Here is a 17,974-nt window from a genome sequence, read left to right as displayed (position 1 = left end):
CAAGTGAATGTGTTACGTCGAATTTTATTAAGTACAAGTGTGTATTATTGTAAGTGTGTTGTGTGCGATGTGTATATGGCGTGTGTTGTGTGTCAGGCGCAACATGAGCACGGAGTCGCAGGCCGAGCGCATGGAGACCGCGGCCACCGAGTTCCAGCGCCGGTACCACATCAGCGTGGACCAGCCCGCCGCCGGCCCGGGGCAGGTACGCTACACGCGGGGACTCGTGTCTCAGTGATACGAGTGTAGACGAAATGTTGTTACAGTGACATCTATCATTAATACAAAGAAAAATCTCTCGTCTCCTCTCCTGTCCGCTTTGGTAAAACTGGGGGGGGGGGGGTGTAGGGGGAATCGGAAATCTTACACAATACACACTGTTATTAACATTTTTCTGACCTCTTTTTGCCAGGCGTGACGAATGCTTGATGAATCATTCCTTAAAGGAATGCCTTAAAGAGAAACCGATGATTTTTGTTCATGCATCGCACCCTTGATAAACAGATTTTTGTATTATTTTGGAACGACGTGCAATAATGATTGTGAAAATATAAAGTTTGATGGAGTCAAAATATATAGATTGATGCAGACATGACTGTGTTAATAACAGTGTGTAAATGGGAGAACGATTTGAACTTTTTGGAGTTGATAGAATGTATACGGTAATGATAAATAGATTTTGAGGGTGACCGACTACTTTCAGACACGACCGGGGCCTTTATTCATGTGCTGCACTGACGAAGGGTGTGTTGACGTAAAAGACTGATCAGAATGGATTGGAGTGGATCTTGGATTGGTCAATAATCAACAATATTTTTGACTTTTTCCACTCATTCAGAGTGGAGATTAATTGACCAATTCACGACCTGCTCCGCTCCATTCTGTCCAACTCTGCGTCAATTAAAAAAGTACCCTAAAGGCACCATGAATAATTCGTTTATAAATATTTTTAGTTTTTACAGAAAATAGTTTATTTTTATCGTCTATTGCTGGAATGAGCTGATGCGGATTTTATTTATTTCTGCTTTTGGGCTTTAATTAGGTATACAGAGGGAGAAAAATTGTCTTATTGTAGTATTTGCTGTCCGAATATGCTTAGAGGTAGATAGATAATTCTTTTTCCTATATTTGTAGATGAGGATAATGTTCATGGCCGGGTAATGCATGATTATTATGTAGTTGTTTAAAGCAAATATAATGAACATACAATAGGAATTCTATATTGCATGGTAGTAAGGATTTTCGCTTCTTTATATTTAGAAGTAATAGATTCTATCGACAGTATAAAATATATTAGTAAGTAGGCATACCGTTAAGGTAGGATAATTTTAGACGCAAAAAAATTAACAACCATCAATTAACAATTCATTTTATCTTTTTTGATGTATTTTTAAGGTGTAGTGTATTTGCTCAGCCCATTACGGTAATATGCGGTTTTATATATTTATTTAAGTGCATTTATTTCAATTTACACTATAGTAGATAACCTTTAAAATTCAGTTCAAGAGAATAATAAAGTACAAATTTAATGACTTATGTTTTAACGAAGTCGATATTTCTGGTGAAAGTAAGTTTTCCAACTGTACTTACGCGTTAATGGGAGTTAATTACCGGTCTACGTCATCTCCCTTTTAGTAGGGATGAAAACTGGGTATCAAAAGTTAAAATCCTAAGTCCGTATCGATGTTGAACAATAAAAATTAAAAAAAAAGATAAACTGTTTTAATCTTTAGAAGAGGGGAGTTGAAAAGTAAAGGCATTACATAAGTTACCCACCACGTAATGATAATGTTTAAGCTTGAAGGTAACAAAGAAAAAATACATAATAATTATATTTTATTATTCATTAAAAAAGAGTTTCCTAAACTTGGATTCTGTTATTTATCCGTGAGTACAGTTGTTTAATAAATTTTCAACAGTTATCATGACTTAAGAGAGTTATTACATTTAATGAGTATTAAAACTATAGTGTAAATTGACAGATGCTTGCGTATAAACGTATCTATATTATTATTATTATTCAATGACGTAGCGATAGTTATTAATTTATTAGATATTTTATTTCGCAGCATGGGCTTCAGCGATACAGACTAACATTTCGACACATATATTTCCTTACTGGGAGTCTGAACAACACTTCTATACCTGCTCAGAATATAATTAGGCATTTTCCAGTAATATTTTAATCTGGTATTGCCAAACCGCAGTGAAAAACTTCTGTGCCCAGAAGTGGAAACATACCAGTCCCACTTGGCAACTTTTAATTTTAAATATTCATTTTCAGACTGTAAAATGTCATCAGTTCCCCTCCCTCTGTTATTCAGACTCCCAGTAACCATTCTCAAGCCGTGTACTCATTCATTATTGTTTTATTTGCACCTTAAAAATCACATTTTAACATTTCTCTGGGATTCACAGCATGGTACCTTATCTCATTAAACTTAAATGGTTCTTTAAATATGTATGTTGTTGCATGTATGGTAAGGACGCATGCTTGCTTCCTGCAGACCTGCGTCATTTCTATCTCTATTAAGAATGCACAGAATATGCTATCATGTCCTAGGAATTGTTATTATGACGCAATGTGAGATGCAAATCGTCGTGTGGAATAATGAGTACATGGTTTCATGTTAGGGAACATTTCTGAAAGGTTCTGACTTTTCTGTAAAGTTCAACAAGGACATTGATGTTGTATTTATTGTGAAATTAAATATAGATTAGGTCCGGTGTGTTATTTTTACAAGATCTTTCAGGAAGTATCAGACCGCCATTCATACATGCAAACACTAATTTATAGTCTGTTGTCATCGGTGCGCGGGTGTTCCATAGACATCCACTGTGTTGTCCTCACTTTCATAGACAATTCTGCAGCACATTGATGCTTCACGCTTACAAGCCCAATGTTTACTGGGGTATGTTGAGTACAGACTGCAAACTTATACGCGCAGTTGACAAAACAAATTATCCTCGGAAACCCATGTAGATACAATATTTGCGAACTGCAAGAATAAGTTTGTGCGTCAAATATTATCAAATGTAAATGTCTAACAGGAGGATATAAGCAATAGAAGTGGGGACAGTAATTCGACGGAACCCACGCCGTTTTCCACACCGATCAGATCGCCGGAGCCGGTCGCACCCGAGCCGGACACGGTGACCGACACACACACTAATAGTATAAGTGACGAAACCGACTGTGATAATAATTTAAGAAACAAAACTATACCCGAGGAGGACGATGTTGTGTGCGCTAACGAACAGGTTAGCGAAGCTCAGAGTGACGCGGGCACTAGTCAGAGCTCACCCGGGGAACAAGCCCAGATAGAACAGGACGAGATCACACGAAGCGGCGACAGCAAAGATATCGACCAGGTGGCCGAACAAGGGGCTGACCAGGTGGCCGACACCGCCGACACACAGACAGACACAAGCGGGCAACAGCCCACGGAGACTGCGACAGACACACAAGAGACTGAGCCCGCTCAAGCCGAGGCAGACGACACCGACACACAAGTTGCTCAAGCTAGTGAAGCTGACGAGGAGAGCGAGGCGCTGACGACGGTGCTGGTGGAGGACTCGCTGACGTTTGACGAGAACCACTTCAGCACGCCCACGGCCGCCTCGCCCGCCGCCTCCGCCGCGCACTCCGACTCCGAGGTAAGCCCCGGCCGTGCGGGCCGCGACACACTGCTTGCAGCGCCCCGACATACTGCCTTGTACATATGAGGCTGCGGTCAGCGGTAACCAACAGACCTTATCACAACGCAGCAGGGTATATAGTTGCGCGTCGCAACCCGCACTGAGCCTACTGCGGAGTGCTTTGGGAAATTGTCTATGAGTAAGTGTGAGGCACAACATGCTACTGTGATGTTTGCTTACGTCACTAACACGCGACTCCACGCGTCGCTCGTCTAACTCGATCAGGCTCCGGACGCGGTTTGTAGCACAAGCTTTACTTAGCTTCCGCACTGCCGGCTGAGAGCTAAGCTTTAGGCTGTTTCTGGCTCGCCTAGGGCTCTATTGAAGTTCAATCTAAACTTATACTTAAGATGTTAGTGGAAAGATTTATTTTGCAAATTAAGTTCTCATAATTCCATGTCAAAAATTACTAAGTTCTTAAATATGACTAGATTGAATAAATAAAGTGTATGCGGTGTATTACTTCGGAATAAATGCCATAAGAGCCTCTTTTTAAAAGCTAAATACAAAATAAATATGTGTAAATATATCATGCTTTTTAAAATCAATCTTAAAATATGTATTCTTCGCTTAAAAACACCTTGTGCTACAAACACCCTTCGAACTGTAGAACAATAACTATAATATCTCAAACCAGTTCACCAAAATAACGCGTTTACAATAACCGAACTAATTTTCCAACGCTTGTCATTTTAACTGGTCACTGTAGACTTTTGCTTGTGCTGTCCCGCTTAACTAGTTCCTAGGAACCGTAGATAATGTAGATAGTTATTTTTTATGCTTCGACGTAGTTCTTTGGCGGTTTTTTGTAATGTTATGGTATTATAAGGCTTGTTATGTATATAAGTGATTTTCTATCCTATGTAGTCATATTCTGGTGATTTTTCGACGCGCTTTTTAATATTTATAATTTTGTTCGGGTAGTTTTGTTTTGGAAATGAAAACTTAAAAGTTATGTAAAGTATGTTTATGTATTTAATATTAAACAAGCAAAAAATGTCTAAGATACTGTCTGTCCCACTTGCTCTTACTATTTTTGTTATAAGTTTGAGAGAGTCAACAGTAACTTAAACATTTAAGTAATGGTAAACTTATATCGTATTATGCAGACTAGGTTATGCTTATATTTGAAGAGTACATTTATGTAACTTTTAGTTTTCTTTGTTTTTATGTTTCCAATTATTGTGGCTATGCAAAAATAAACGTCTAAAAAGTAAGTGACTTGGTTGCCGTCGCTGCCGAAATGAATAGCAGACCGCAACCAAGCAAGCCACATTATTATAAACTCGATTTATAGACTAAAAAATCGACTACTTTCCAATATTGTAAATAGCTTTTTGGCGAAGCGTGGATATGTAAGCTGTGTGGCCATAATATATATAACGAGTATTGTATAATAGGTGTACTGATAATATTTAAACAAACCTCTTTGAAAAATAATATGAAATAAAAAAGTCTATTTAAAATTCAATTCCAAAGCTCAGTACACGAATCTCGCGGCTCTTACAAAATTGAACTGTATTCGTATCTGCATAAGGTACAGAATGCGTTGTTGTGACGGTGTCGTGTTGTAGGACGAGACAGACGGCTCGACAGAGACCTCTAGCACTAGCAGCAGCAGCGGCAGCAGTACGCAGAGCCAGAACCTACCTAACAGTGAAGGTGAGAGATTTGTGTCTATCTTACTCTAACGTATTGTAGTTGGATAAGTCCTTCTCATATTACTTTATTCTCGACAGTTTGAAGAAGTGTTATGCTGATGAGAGGAAATTCCTAAAATAATAATTTTTGCTATCAAAAATATTGTTTGAAAGTTCTAGAATTAGACAAAAAGTTCATGTTGATATCAAACCCCTAAAAGTCCCATTTGTAGAAAAAAGGCCTCATCTGTATAACTATAGTAACCCTTCGTATCGTGTTAGGTTTGCCGGCCGGCTGGAGTATGCAGCGCGCGCCCAACGGCAGGATATTCTTTATTGACCACAACCAAAAGACTACCACGTGGATAGACCCAAGAACCGGTACGATGATTTTTTTGGTCTAATTTATATGTATTATTTTTTTGTTGATTGCTCTAAAACTTCTGTATCATTTGTAATGTAGACTAAATAAGAGATCTTGAATGAATAAGCTTAACTGCAAATAACAACAGATACTTGTATTTTGCTGGCGTGCTCATTGTACGCAGTTAGCAAGACTTCATTTAAAAAGTGTTTTCTTGAAATCTAGCTTGAATTCCATATTTCCTGAATGAACTGATTATCACACAAGAAAAGCTGCAATTAAAAGTGGATCTACCTTGTGTGTCGTGTTGACAGGCTGTGCGTCCAGCTTGCCGGCGCCGGCGGCGGCGGGCGGGGGCGCGGGCGGGGGCGCGGGCGCGGGCGGGGGCGCGGCCGAGGCCGACGAGCTGGGCGCGCTGCCCGAGGGCTGGGAGGAGCGCGTGCACACTGATGGGAGGATCTTCTTCATCGACCACAGTCAGTACTACTTCACATCCACATACCTACATAAACGAACTCACACACTTTGGTCCTGTAAATTTAATTAGTAGCGTAACCTATGAAATCTATATTCCTATATTCAAAAGCATTGTTATTGCATTTTAATTTAGCAAAATCTACAAAACAGTGGACAATACGTGTATAATAAATACAATGACTGACACACAATGCATACAATGGGCGTATCTTGTTTTTAAAAGATACGCCCAATCGATTCAGCAAGTTAGTGCAGAGCTCGTAAGTTTGGTAATATATAATGCTGATAAAAAATTACATATTTATATTTTAGCTACAGCTCTAAAATCTAATATTGATTGTATACAGACACCCGCACGACGCAGTGGGAGGACCCGCGGCTGTCCAACCCGCAGATCGCGGGCCCCGCCGTGCCCTACTCGCGCGACTACAAGCGCAAGTACGAGTACCTCAAGAGCCAGCTGCGTAAACCGGTATGTAACCTTCACTTATTTTATTTTTCTATTCGTCGGTCTTATTTTCGCCTTTTGTCATTTCGTTGTCATGATATTATTGTAATGTAAAGTAAAAAAGTGGCAAAAGTTATAATAGAATAGGAGTGAGAATGGCTTATATTTTTTTTCTATAACCTGTTTAACTTCTTGAAGTCAATGGTTTGGATTCTGTTTATCTTTAGCTTGTTACCCATTCGCGTCCAAAGAGGATCATGTTTAATGAACCTCTTTATGTTGATTAATTTGGCCCTACAGACTGGGTGGTTATGACACCTCAAATGTCGCTGCTGGAATTTTTCACCATAGAGTATACTGTTACCTCTACACTGATGACCTCATTTTTGTAGGGGAAACTTAAAAAAATCTGATAAATTGGTTTTCAGAGCAACGTTCCAAACAAGTTCGAGATCAAGGTCCGGCGCAACTCGATCCTGGAGGACTCGTACCGCATCATCAGCTCCGTCAGCCGCCTCGACCTGCTCAAGACCAAGCTCTGGGTCGAGTTCGAGTCCGAAGTCGGACTTGGTGAGGACTTTACTATTAATATACCTATTTACCAATCGTTACAATAGATCAGGCGCTAACGCTAGGCAAATCGTTTTACTGTGCGAAGGAATGTCATTTTCTTTTTTACTTTCGTGTGGGTGATTCATTTCTAAATCTCAAGCGTATTTATTAGGATTGTCCGACTAGTTTCTGACTTAACCGGAGTCCTTAATCATGAGTTGAAGCGTCGGCGGAAGACCGCTTTAAAAGTTACGAATAATAATTTTATATCTTTATTTTTTTCTAGCCTTTTCTTTTACCCTACAGGGTCTTCTCCACTCTCTTTGCTCTTCTCTCTATCCATTCATCTTATAGCTATAAAAATATATGTTCTCTATTTCCTTGTATTCTCCACTAAAGATCAGGATATGTTTTGTAATTCCCCAGACTACGGCGGCCTCGCTCGCGAGTGGTTCTTCCTGCTGTCGAAGGAGATGTTCAACCCGTACTACGGCCTGTTCGAGTACTCGGCCATGGACAACTACACGCTGCAGATCAACCCCAACAGCGGCGTCTGCAACGAGGAGCACCTCAGCTACTTCAAGTTCATCGGCAGGGTCGCCGGCATGGCCGTCTACCATGGGAAACTGCTCGATGGTACATATATAGATAGATGGAATATTCTTTATTGCACATCACATTTGTACAGGATTTTATGGATTTGGATGGACTAGATTCAAAATAAATAGTAAACAGTATTTTTATTTAAAAACGACCTTATTTGATCTAGGAAGAGTTTCCACTCTTGTTAGGTGCCTCAAGTCTTTGTAATTGTAGAGGCGAGATGCCGCTCTTCATCATCTCTTTAAATCTGAAACAGTCTTATTTTATAAATAAAGCTACAGTTTTAATCAGTTACAAACATTTTTGTTTAAAGCACGTTGCTCAAATAGTCTTAAAAGTAGCACGTTAGTTTTAGATTTTTTTATTCATAAATTGCGAACCCACAGCACATCGTGTGCGTTAGTAATAATATAATTGGTGATGTGCATACAACCTATACACTACCTATAATAAATATAACACTCGACGATAATGTGGATTAAAATTTCTTCTTCATTCCTCATTTCGCATTTCATCTTTGTTATTATAAGTATCATCAGACACAATCGTAATATCTAAACCATGACACTTGTTCATTGTATTCCAGCATTCTTCATCCGTCCATTCTACAAGATGATGCTGGGCAAGACGATAGAGCTGCTGGACATGGAGTCCGTCGACCTCGAGTACTACAACTCGCTCATGTGGATCAAGGTAACACCTACATAGATATACATGTAAATACTTCTAAGAACGACTTTTCTTAGCCACGCCCAGAACGTCTTTAAAAGGCTTTATGTCCCTACTTTTATAGGTAGTGTAGAAGAACTGTTCCGCTGAGCTACTGATAAGGAGGTCTATAACAAGTTGATCGCTAATCTTCACTAGTCGGAGAGACGTCGCTAGAAAAGATATCCCTTTCTTTTACATTGAAGTCACATTTCAAATAATTTTCTACTATGTAAAAGATTCGTAATATACTTTGAAATTGCTTTTTTTGTACTCCATACTTTGAAGTGACATTATCAACAAAATTGCATACCTGCGTTAAATAAATTTCATATTTCATTTGAATAGTGCAGTGTTTTATTCAATATGTTTTTTTTGCAGGAGAACGACCCGTCCGAGTTGTACCTGACGTTCTCCGTGGACGAGGAGCAGTTCGGTAAGACCATCCAGCGGGACCTGAAGCCCGGCGGCGCCAACATCGCCGTCGATAACGACAACAAGGACGAGTACATCAAGTTAGTACATAACTGGATTTACATTCTCATTTTCCTGAAAACTCACTGGATTAGTTATTTATTTAAAATTATAATGGGTGCATAAAAGGTCTATCCCGCTATAGAATTGAAAGTACCACAAGTAATGGTACTAAGTATGTTAATAAATGTACACAAATCATCATCGGTCGCATTCAGCTAAGTACTAGTGTTGCCCAAGGAGCGTCTGCCTATCTTATCTCGACCCAGTTATCTCGGTAAGAAAATACCCTTTGGTTAGGCTGGTCAGTCAGACTTTCAAGCTTCTGACTACCTGTAAGGACTAAAATGTAGGAATATGTAGGAATACCAGTCGGGACCCACAGTTTAACGTGCCTTCCGAACACACAAATGTTTACAAATGTCACTGAGAAAATAAAAAAATGTCTTATTTAAATCTATGTTATTTTTGGGTAAACAGTAAGCGCTTAATATGTTTTTCGATAATTCTTGTGTGGTATTTTAATATTACTATACTTTGATTCGAACTTTACCATAAAGATGAAGAAGATATATTATGCAATAAAGATTGAGTAGGGTAAGTCCGGGGTAGTTGGCCATAGTTTTTTCTAGGCTCTGTCAGAAATCAATTACATAAGTTTTAATAATGATGTTTATTTCTTAATAAACTTTGAACAATCAACTATGATATTCTGAACATAAAAGTAACAATTTCTAATGAGATCACCTTAATAATCTAAGTTTTTTTTAAATCACATTTGGCCATCTCTCCCGAGGTGTCCGGGCGTGATGGCCATGGCATTAGAGGTAAGATGGCCATAACTTAATTCTAGCTTCACAATTACTTTTTAATCATATTTTCTAGTTTTAAATCTTCTTTTCTCTTAACCATATCTGGAGCACATACTGTCAAATTCAGTGCAGTGTTCGTGAACCCAAAACTGGCACACTGTACATTGAAGCCAGTATTCAACGAGAAGTGTTTCGTAGTAGTTTTCACCACACCCACGACAGTTGTCCTTTTCGTCTAACTTTCTTTCAGATCCAACCAGTCATATCCTGCTTTCTGATTTTCTTTGTTAAATCGATGCTTTAATTTTAACTGTTCTGCAAATTCGTAAGCTATTTTCTCACGTTATCCATCGTTAAAGGAAAGCCTGCATTGTTTTAATATGGGAAACCAATTTCTTCTCGTTTTCTTCTCCAAATAAAGTAGGAGGTCCCATAGGTCCTTTCTTGTCATTATTTTTCTTTAAACTCCTTTCTAACGTCTTTCTAGGACGAATTTGGTATTGGAGATCTGTAGCACGTACGGATAATCCATCATTTTTCACAGCATTAATAGCTGTTTTCAGTGATTCTTCTGACCAATTTCCTCTCACAGCTACCGCCTTTCTCTTGTATTTATTAGGCATCTAAAAAAATATGAAAAGAAATCAAATTATTTTAATAAGACATCATTTATATACCATAACACTATGGCCATCATATACCGACAACAACTGGCCATCTCTCCTTATTTTCTGGGAGAGATGGCCACAACAAAAACTAAAACAAGTAAAAACACGAAACCAATAATTTTGAGTTTAGAATGAAGTATTGTTCGTATACTTTACAATAAATACAAATATCACCATTTTTTTAAGAAACTAACACCACAACCATGTAAAGCAATTATCATCTAAAAAATATTCACATCATACGAAACAAAAAACAAGGGATAAACTTACATTTTCTTTTTTTTTGTCAATTTTTTTGCCGTACCTTTGCCCTCACGCACGACGCGCGTCGAACTAAACGCTAAACAGCGGCATCTAGTCAATGGTTCCTTGAAATATTTCGATGGGCCATCTCTCCCTTATGGCCATCTACCCCGGACTTACCCTACTAATAATGCAAATAATCGACCCGAAATTGCACATAAAAGTACGTAAAACATATACGTATATATAGAGTGTATATATTTGTGTCTTGCAGACTGGTGATCCAGTGGCGCTTCGTGTCGCGCGTGCAGGAGCAGATGTTCGCGTTCCTGGAGGGGCTGGGCGCGCTCGTGCCGCTGCCGCTGCTGAAGATCTTCGACGAGAACGAGCTGGAGCTGCTGCTGTGCGGCATCCAGCACATCGACGTGCGCGACTGGCGCAACAACACGCTCTACAAGGGGGACTACCACGCCAACCATCTCGTCGTGCAGTGGTTCTGGAGGGTACGGACGACATTTATCAATATGGTTTATTCGTTCGTTCCTCCTATATTGAGTCATTAACTCATTGCTGGAAAAATACCCCACTTTTGACATGTTTATCTCCCTCTTTATAAAAGCCGAGCTCATTCCTCTCATTTATCATGAATAGCAAAAGTTTAATCGTAGTTCATATTTGTAATAACAAAATACTTATCTATTTATACGGTATAAAAAACAGTAGTATAATATCATATGTTGATCAACAAATATCATAATTTGACAACCATTCAAAATATTCTTTTTAACGAACGACCCCGACCCAAGTAATTTACTTATTGGGTCTCGGGGAGATAACAAACATTCAAGTCACATACAAAGACACCCAGACTCAGGACATGCGTTCCTGTATCACACTAAAGCTCGTCCTACGCGGGGATCTAGCTGTACAACTGTAACAACCAGTTTTGAGTGTATATTACCAAAACATCCTCATTATTTATTACAGCTACAATAGCAGTGTATTAACGGTCTGCTAATCTTTCCCAGGTGGTGCTATCGTTCTCCAACGAGATGCGTTCCCGCCTGCTGCAGTTCGTGACGGGCACGTCGCGGGTCCCCATGAACGGGTTCAAGGAGCTGTACGGGTCCAACGGACCGCAACTCTTCACCATCGAGAAGTGGGGCGCGCCCGACAACTACCCCAGGGCACACACCTGGTCAGTGTGGACGGAGAGGCTTCTTACTTACTTACGACTTATGTACTAAAGTAGTTTAAATCCAATAGATAGTGAATGTTAGGTGCATTGTATTAAACTTCATTTCGCCATGTGCTGGGCATGCAAGGACGATATATTTTTTTCATTTATTTATTTATTATTTATTTTCAATACATGCTTACAGTATAAAACACCAAAAAAATACAAAAGGCATCGAATGTATTTGTACTTAATAGATAGCTACTTATGTCACATTGTTACCGAGCTAGTTTCCATTCAACAATATTTAAAACTTTTCTATCATAAAAAAATCACATGAACGTTCTTCCTCCCTCAGTTTCAACCGTATCGATCTCCCGCCGTACGAGAGCTACCAACAGTTACGAGAGAAGCTGATCAAGGCCATCGAGGGCTCGCAGGGCTTCGCCGGCGTCGACTGAGAACCAACACTCCGCAACACGTACTACTCACTACGACAGAGGGACATAGGAGGATAGAGGGGGAAAAAGGGATGAAAAATGGGGGAAATCGGTATCTTGGAAGTCATCCAGCTATCCTGGTATAGATGATGAGGAACGCTTCCATGGTAAATAATTGTGGGGTGAATAATTCTGATGGTGTTCAATTCATGCTTTAGAACGACGCTTGTCTGGTCTCCCAAATATTTATATAATTTCATAAACAAAAGTTACTCATTTAAAAAAATATATATAGATTTGAAACGCAAACTTTTAACCGGGTTCAGCTTGTACACTTTTTACTTCCAAATAATTTATTAATTATGAAATTATTCCCTTCAATAACGTAAAAGAATCTCCTTTTCCCAAAACTCTATTTACACCTCTATTTTTGTTCCCCACTTCTACCATAATGCACTATGATTTGCAAGACAACTTGCTACACTATCTAAAGAGAATTAATTTGTCACGCATACAAGTATTCGTTTGTTTAATTAGGAAAATGTTCTAGTTCCTAAAAAAAACCGTCATGTGATGAAAACGTCACTTCCAAAGTTCTATATTTTAAAAACTGTGTGTCAAGTTATGTTGGTCGATAGTAGACTATTCTGCGATTTAAGTAACTCGTAAAATATCTTCATCTGTTAAAAAAATACAATTTTATTGATTGACAAAAAGCAGAAAATACAATCACATATGTAATGTAGAATTATTCAGTTAAAAGGTCACACATATTATATCATATGGCTAACAGCAAATCAATATTGAGTGAACTTCGTAAGTGACTTGCGTTCTTAGTTTTATAAATATATCTTTTAAATTTCCTTTATTCAAATGTTTAGAGGAAAAGAGACAAATAGTATTATATGATACGATCTCTGCTAGCTAGCGCCCCCTGCCCGCAACCAGCTCAACACACTCACAACAGACTGGACAGACTATTCTAAATTAAATATAACTGCATTTCTAGACGATTATCTTTTAAATAAATAAAATCTAAATACAAATAAGATCTCTAAAATATCACCTTAAAAAACTTGGCTTCAAACATTGTTCCTTAAAAAAAAAATTAAAACGAATCACCCTAAAACACTGCTAATAAAAAGTAAAAAACGTCAAATTCAATTATTTTTAACTGTTGTCCCAATAGCTAATATAAAAAAGGCAATTATTTAAATGTAGATAAAAGTCTAATTTAATTATAAAAAATCTAACACTGATATGTTATAAATCAAATTGAATAATTCTAGATAAATTATTATGATCTAGTATTTCGTGTGATTAGAATTCTAAACGAGTGCCTATATCTAATTGGTGTATAAACTGCATTTTTTTAATTAATATTCTCCTTAACGACAATAATTATTTGTGTCCACAACTTAGAATTAAACCTGGTACCTTTATTTTGATAAACATTTGAGCATCTGTTAGCAACATAAGTAGTATGATATGTGTTGGAATCAAAAAGCACCTAATATGTATCTTATTGCTTCGCAAAGCTTTCCAATGTGTTCTGAAATCACAAAACCCGCTAATTCTAAGTTAAAGTATATTAAAAATCACGAAATAGCTAAAAAGTACATAATAATGAACGAACCAACACATGCTAAATCGATGCTCAAATGTATTTTGTTCCATATGACGTCATCACGCTGTGATCTTTGCTCAGCTAACGATCTTTGTGACGTCATAACTCAGTATCTAGAAAGAAATATAAGTAACTAAACCCGTTTTCTGAAAGGCTGATTAATTTCATCTACAATTTGGTACCGCTTCGTTGACCGATACTAACGACTTGACAGCTAATGTTTGACGTAGTGTCGGGTCTTGATGCGCCCTTCAGAAATAGGGTATTGTCATTGTTAACTTTTGTTTGTCAATAATCCACAGGGTCCCAGCACCTGTCGGTACAATGTGAACTAAGTCTATCCACCTATGACATAATTAGCTTTATACTAAGCCATAATAATCTAATGTCGATATAAATTGCTTTTACTGCAAAATACCACAATAAGAAACTGTACGCTATATTCATAGTTAAAGTAACAACGGAAATGCACCATTTTGAACCTTATGCAATAATATAAAGATTCAATTTATTTTATTTGGTCCTGCGGTATTAGACCTTTTTAAATTATACGGAAATTAAACGGTGGAGTTTGAAAATGTATACTATTTTATAATGTAGGCAACGGCGTTTCGTGTTCGGCCTGTCAAATGTGACAGCTGTCAATGTAGGCACGAGGTGTCGAAACTCCGTTGCCATGTGACTAATGCCTATGTGCGATGTTGATAATTTATTCCGCGCATTATTTACTATTTTATATTCTAAATAACGTGATATACCCGAACAAGGTGATGCGATGTGTAAAGATTATGAAAAGTTTCAATTATTAGAAGGGCAATAGGGAGCCATCTTGTTCGGACATTTTAGTGATTAAATAATTATTAATTTTGCGTCCTATACGTTAGATAAATTTGCTTTTCGCTTGGATATATAAAGAAGATATTTTCATATATAATAATAGCACACTTGTACATAATTGTTAGTATAAGGTGTAAAAAATTGCTATTGGTATATGTATAAATATAAATTAGATTAACCGAATGATATCCATGAAATGGATGCTAATTAAAATATTTAAATATTATTTGAGAAATTAAAAAACGCTAAAGTATTTATTGATGGAGCAATTGTTTACACCCTGTATTTATTTAGTTTTTACTCAAGTTGCGTTTTCGTCTATGATCGTTTACTTAATTTACGAGTAGTTAGTTATGTCAATGTTTGTTATCTTTATAATTTTGGGCTGTACAGAGGCGATCGTTAAATAAAATACAATTATTTGTGCATTATACCTTGGTTGATGTCAAAGTTCACGCGTTTCAATCAATGGTTCCAATAAACAATTATCAAAAATGCCATTCTAATAAACCTTTTCGCCAAAAGATTATAGTAGTTCCAGAAATAGACCCAGAATTATAAAGATACAAAAAAAAACAATAAAATTTGTATAATTCCATATTATTAACGTTTTGATTGTAACAAGTTGACGAAACATCGTGATATTTTACATAGTAATAGAGATAGTAACGCTAGGACATACGTCATCTTTCAATGGCCGACCCTCGCCGCACTAGTAGGTAATGAAAAGGAGCTTACTTAGCGCAGATAGCTACCCTGGTTAGTGAAATAGTTATCCCATTATATTTAGTGTACCGCCGAATTTAAATGTGACTTGTCTTTGAGACGTTCTTAATTATGATTCGAAAGAGATAGAGGTTTCCCCCGTTTGCCCACTTGTGGGATATTTCAGACACTTTAATACTTAAGAGCGATTTAAAGATGAGCTGAATTTATATTCGGATCTTAGTTTAATGCTTTAAGCAGCATTTATTGATACCATTATCAAGCACCGGTGAGGCAGCTGCGACGTGTAGATTCAATTCAAATCAAACATTATAATAATATGAAACTATTCAAAGTGACGTGGTACTAAGCATTGCTATCCTACAAAGTTCTTTACAACATATAATGTGCGCGTACGCAAGTACATTAGTATTGCCAACACATTGAAAATGTTATTTACAATTATTTATATGCTAATAGGTTTGATTTTATTCCATAGTGATCCTAAAAAGCGTATTAAAATGCTTTTAATAATGATTGTAAGATATAGTCTATTTAATTGATTTATTTAAGGTTAGGTTTATAAAGGACTTTGCACACTAGGTGGGATTATAATTTGCAATCATTTATTGAAGATACTGGATGCGGTTCTGTTGAAATTATTTTGTCACATGTTAAGTGGCTCTGACGACAATTTCTTTTTTCTTTTTATCGAAGTACTGTCAATTAATCTGTATGAATATGTTTCATGTGTTGGCGATGATAAGCTAGGGGTTGTTTAACAATGAACAATGCGCGGTGTTGTCGAACGTAATCAACGATATTTTTATTTTATGTTTACGATAAGATTATTCATGTAAATATAATACATATTTGAAATTTGAGAAAAAAAATCATTAAAAAGTCATTATTTTGATGCTTGTCTTTTATTTTGGGTTTGTTTTTTCAGGAATGCTACGACTTATTAAGATTTGTGGCATAACACTATATTCGATAAGTGCCCAAATGGTAGGGTTGTTTTACTTTAGTACAGTCGTCCAAGAATTGAAATGAAAAAAATCTGCAAAAGATACCTATAGACTTCATTACTTTTACATGGATTTTTTAATCTAGCTGGAGCCGACATTTCTTTGGAAGAAACTTACACCCTAGGTTGCGGTGTAAGTATAATCACCATGTACACTCTGACGCTCTATTTATTGTTTACTAGCTGTTGCCCGCGACTTCGTTCCCGTGGGTAGAAGAAGATGTAAGTTATGATTTATACCCCTCCTGTTTTTTTTTCACATTTTCCATTGTATCTTCGCTCCTATTAACGCCTAAAGCCTTCCTCGATTAATTGTCTACTCAACACAAAAAGAATTTTTAAATTTGGACCAGTAGTTCCTGAGATTAGCGCGTTCAAACAAACAAACTCTTCAGGTTTATATATTGGTATAGATTAGTATAGATGACTTATTTACATTGGAACTTTTTTTTTTAAAGGCACATCACTCCATAATCTGATTTGTTCTTTTGAGATTAAATACAACTTCACCTAACGATATTTTCATGACCTTAACAAATCACACCGATGGTACTAACATTATCAAATAATACATAAGTACTGCTGTAGTTAGACCGTGAACCCTGCGTAAAGGCTAACCATCTTCCCACAATAACTGATTACCAACAGTTGCGCAAGAGTTGCCGTAGTTGGTGATCGGTAAAGAGGTCTCTGCAGATGATTCGTCATTATTTTCCATCAAATAATTGCAATTAAATGATATCTCGTACTTGTTGATAGGGAACGAGAATACATAAAAGGTCCAATTTTCCATGATACTGGTCAAAGATGATTGCCAATCAAAACAATCGTTTACTTCAACTTAAGTGTGGGTGTATAACATATGCACATGTAATATGAAATTAATATTTGTGAAACTCTCCACGACGAGATAAAAATTTCTCAACACTCGCACAAAAAAACAAATAACTAATCAGTACTTTCTTCTTATTCTATAATTATGGAAAATTTCTCTAAAATTATACTTACATCTAAATGTATAATTATAATATAACACTGTTCGAGTTCGGAGCGGGCTATTACCAGTCCATTCACAGATGGTGTGGTAACACACGGCGACCGTGAACTCTTCTGCCGCCAGGGTCGGCGCGTGCGCAAGAGAATGTTTCTGTGCACCCGTCGCATCGGTGACTTGCACAAAATAGTTCATTAATTGAACGCATAATTGAAAAAAAAAGTAATTTATTTGGTTGTTCTTTCGCATATTTATTACTAGCTGTTGCCCGCGACTTCGTCTGCGTGGTTAGAAGATATAAGTTATGACTTTTTCTTCGCTCCTATTGGTCGCAGCGTGATGATATATAGCCTAAAACCTCCCTCGATTAATGGTATATTCAACACAAAAATATTTTTTCAATGTGAACCAGTAGTTCCTGAGATTAGCGCGTTCAAACAAACAAACAAACAATCAAACAAACAATTAGTATATACATA

At 37.2% G+C, this 17,974-nt stretch overlaps 1 protein-coding gene across 4 annotated transcripts in view; it reads left to right on the top strand.

Annotated features, from left to right (window-relative positions):
- Positions 1-15,573, top strand: part of LOC113502173 (E3 ubiquitin-protein ligase Nedd-4) — a 30,652-nt gene extending 15,079 nt beyond the window's left edge. For 3 of the 4 annotated variants that reach the window (XM_026883596.1, XM_026883605.1, XM_026883614.1), the window contains 13 exons: positions 97-205; positions 3,052-3,657; positions 5,274-5,361; positions 5,622-5,720; positions 6,018-6,179; positions 6,528-6,652; positions 7,057-7,198; positions 7,607-7,816; positions 8,370-8,476; positions 8,873-9,006; positions 10,963-11,191; positions 11,717-11,886; positions 12,224-15,573. In XM_026883596.1, coding sequence (XP_026739397.1) covers positions 97-205; positions 3,052-3,657; positions 5,274-5,361; positions 5,622-5,720; positions 6,018-6,179; positions 6,528-6,652; positions 7,057-7,198; positions 7,607-7,816; positions 8,370-8,476; positions 8,873-9,006; positions 10,963-11,191; positions 11,717-11,886; positions 12,224-12,326 — 2,284 coding nt within the window. In that variant the 3' untranslated portion in view covers positions 12,327-15,573. The remainder of the gene's footprint in view (positions 1-96; positions 206-3,051; positions 3,658-5,273; positions 5,362-5,621; positions 5,721-6,017; positions 6,180-6,527; positions 6,653-7,056; positions 7,199-7,606; positions 7,817-8,369; positions 8,477-8,872; positions 9,007-10,962; positions 11,192-11,716; positions 11,887-12,223) is intronic. The other variant, XM_026883624.1, reaches the window with a different exon arrangement.
- Positions 15,574-17,974: the final 2,401 nt, after the last annotated feature.

This window comes from Trichoplusia ni, chromosome 2, assembly GCF_003590095.1.
Source record: "Trichoplusia ni isolate ovarian cell line Hi5 chromosome 2, tn1, whole genome shotgun sequence".
Classification (NCBI taxonomy): domain Eukaryota; kingdom Metazoa; phylum Arthropoda; class Insecta; order Lepidoptera; family Noctuidae; genus Trichoplusia; species Trichoplusia ni.
This window is presented reverse-complemented; position numbering and strand designations above follow the sequence as displayed.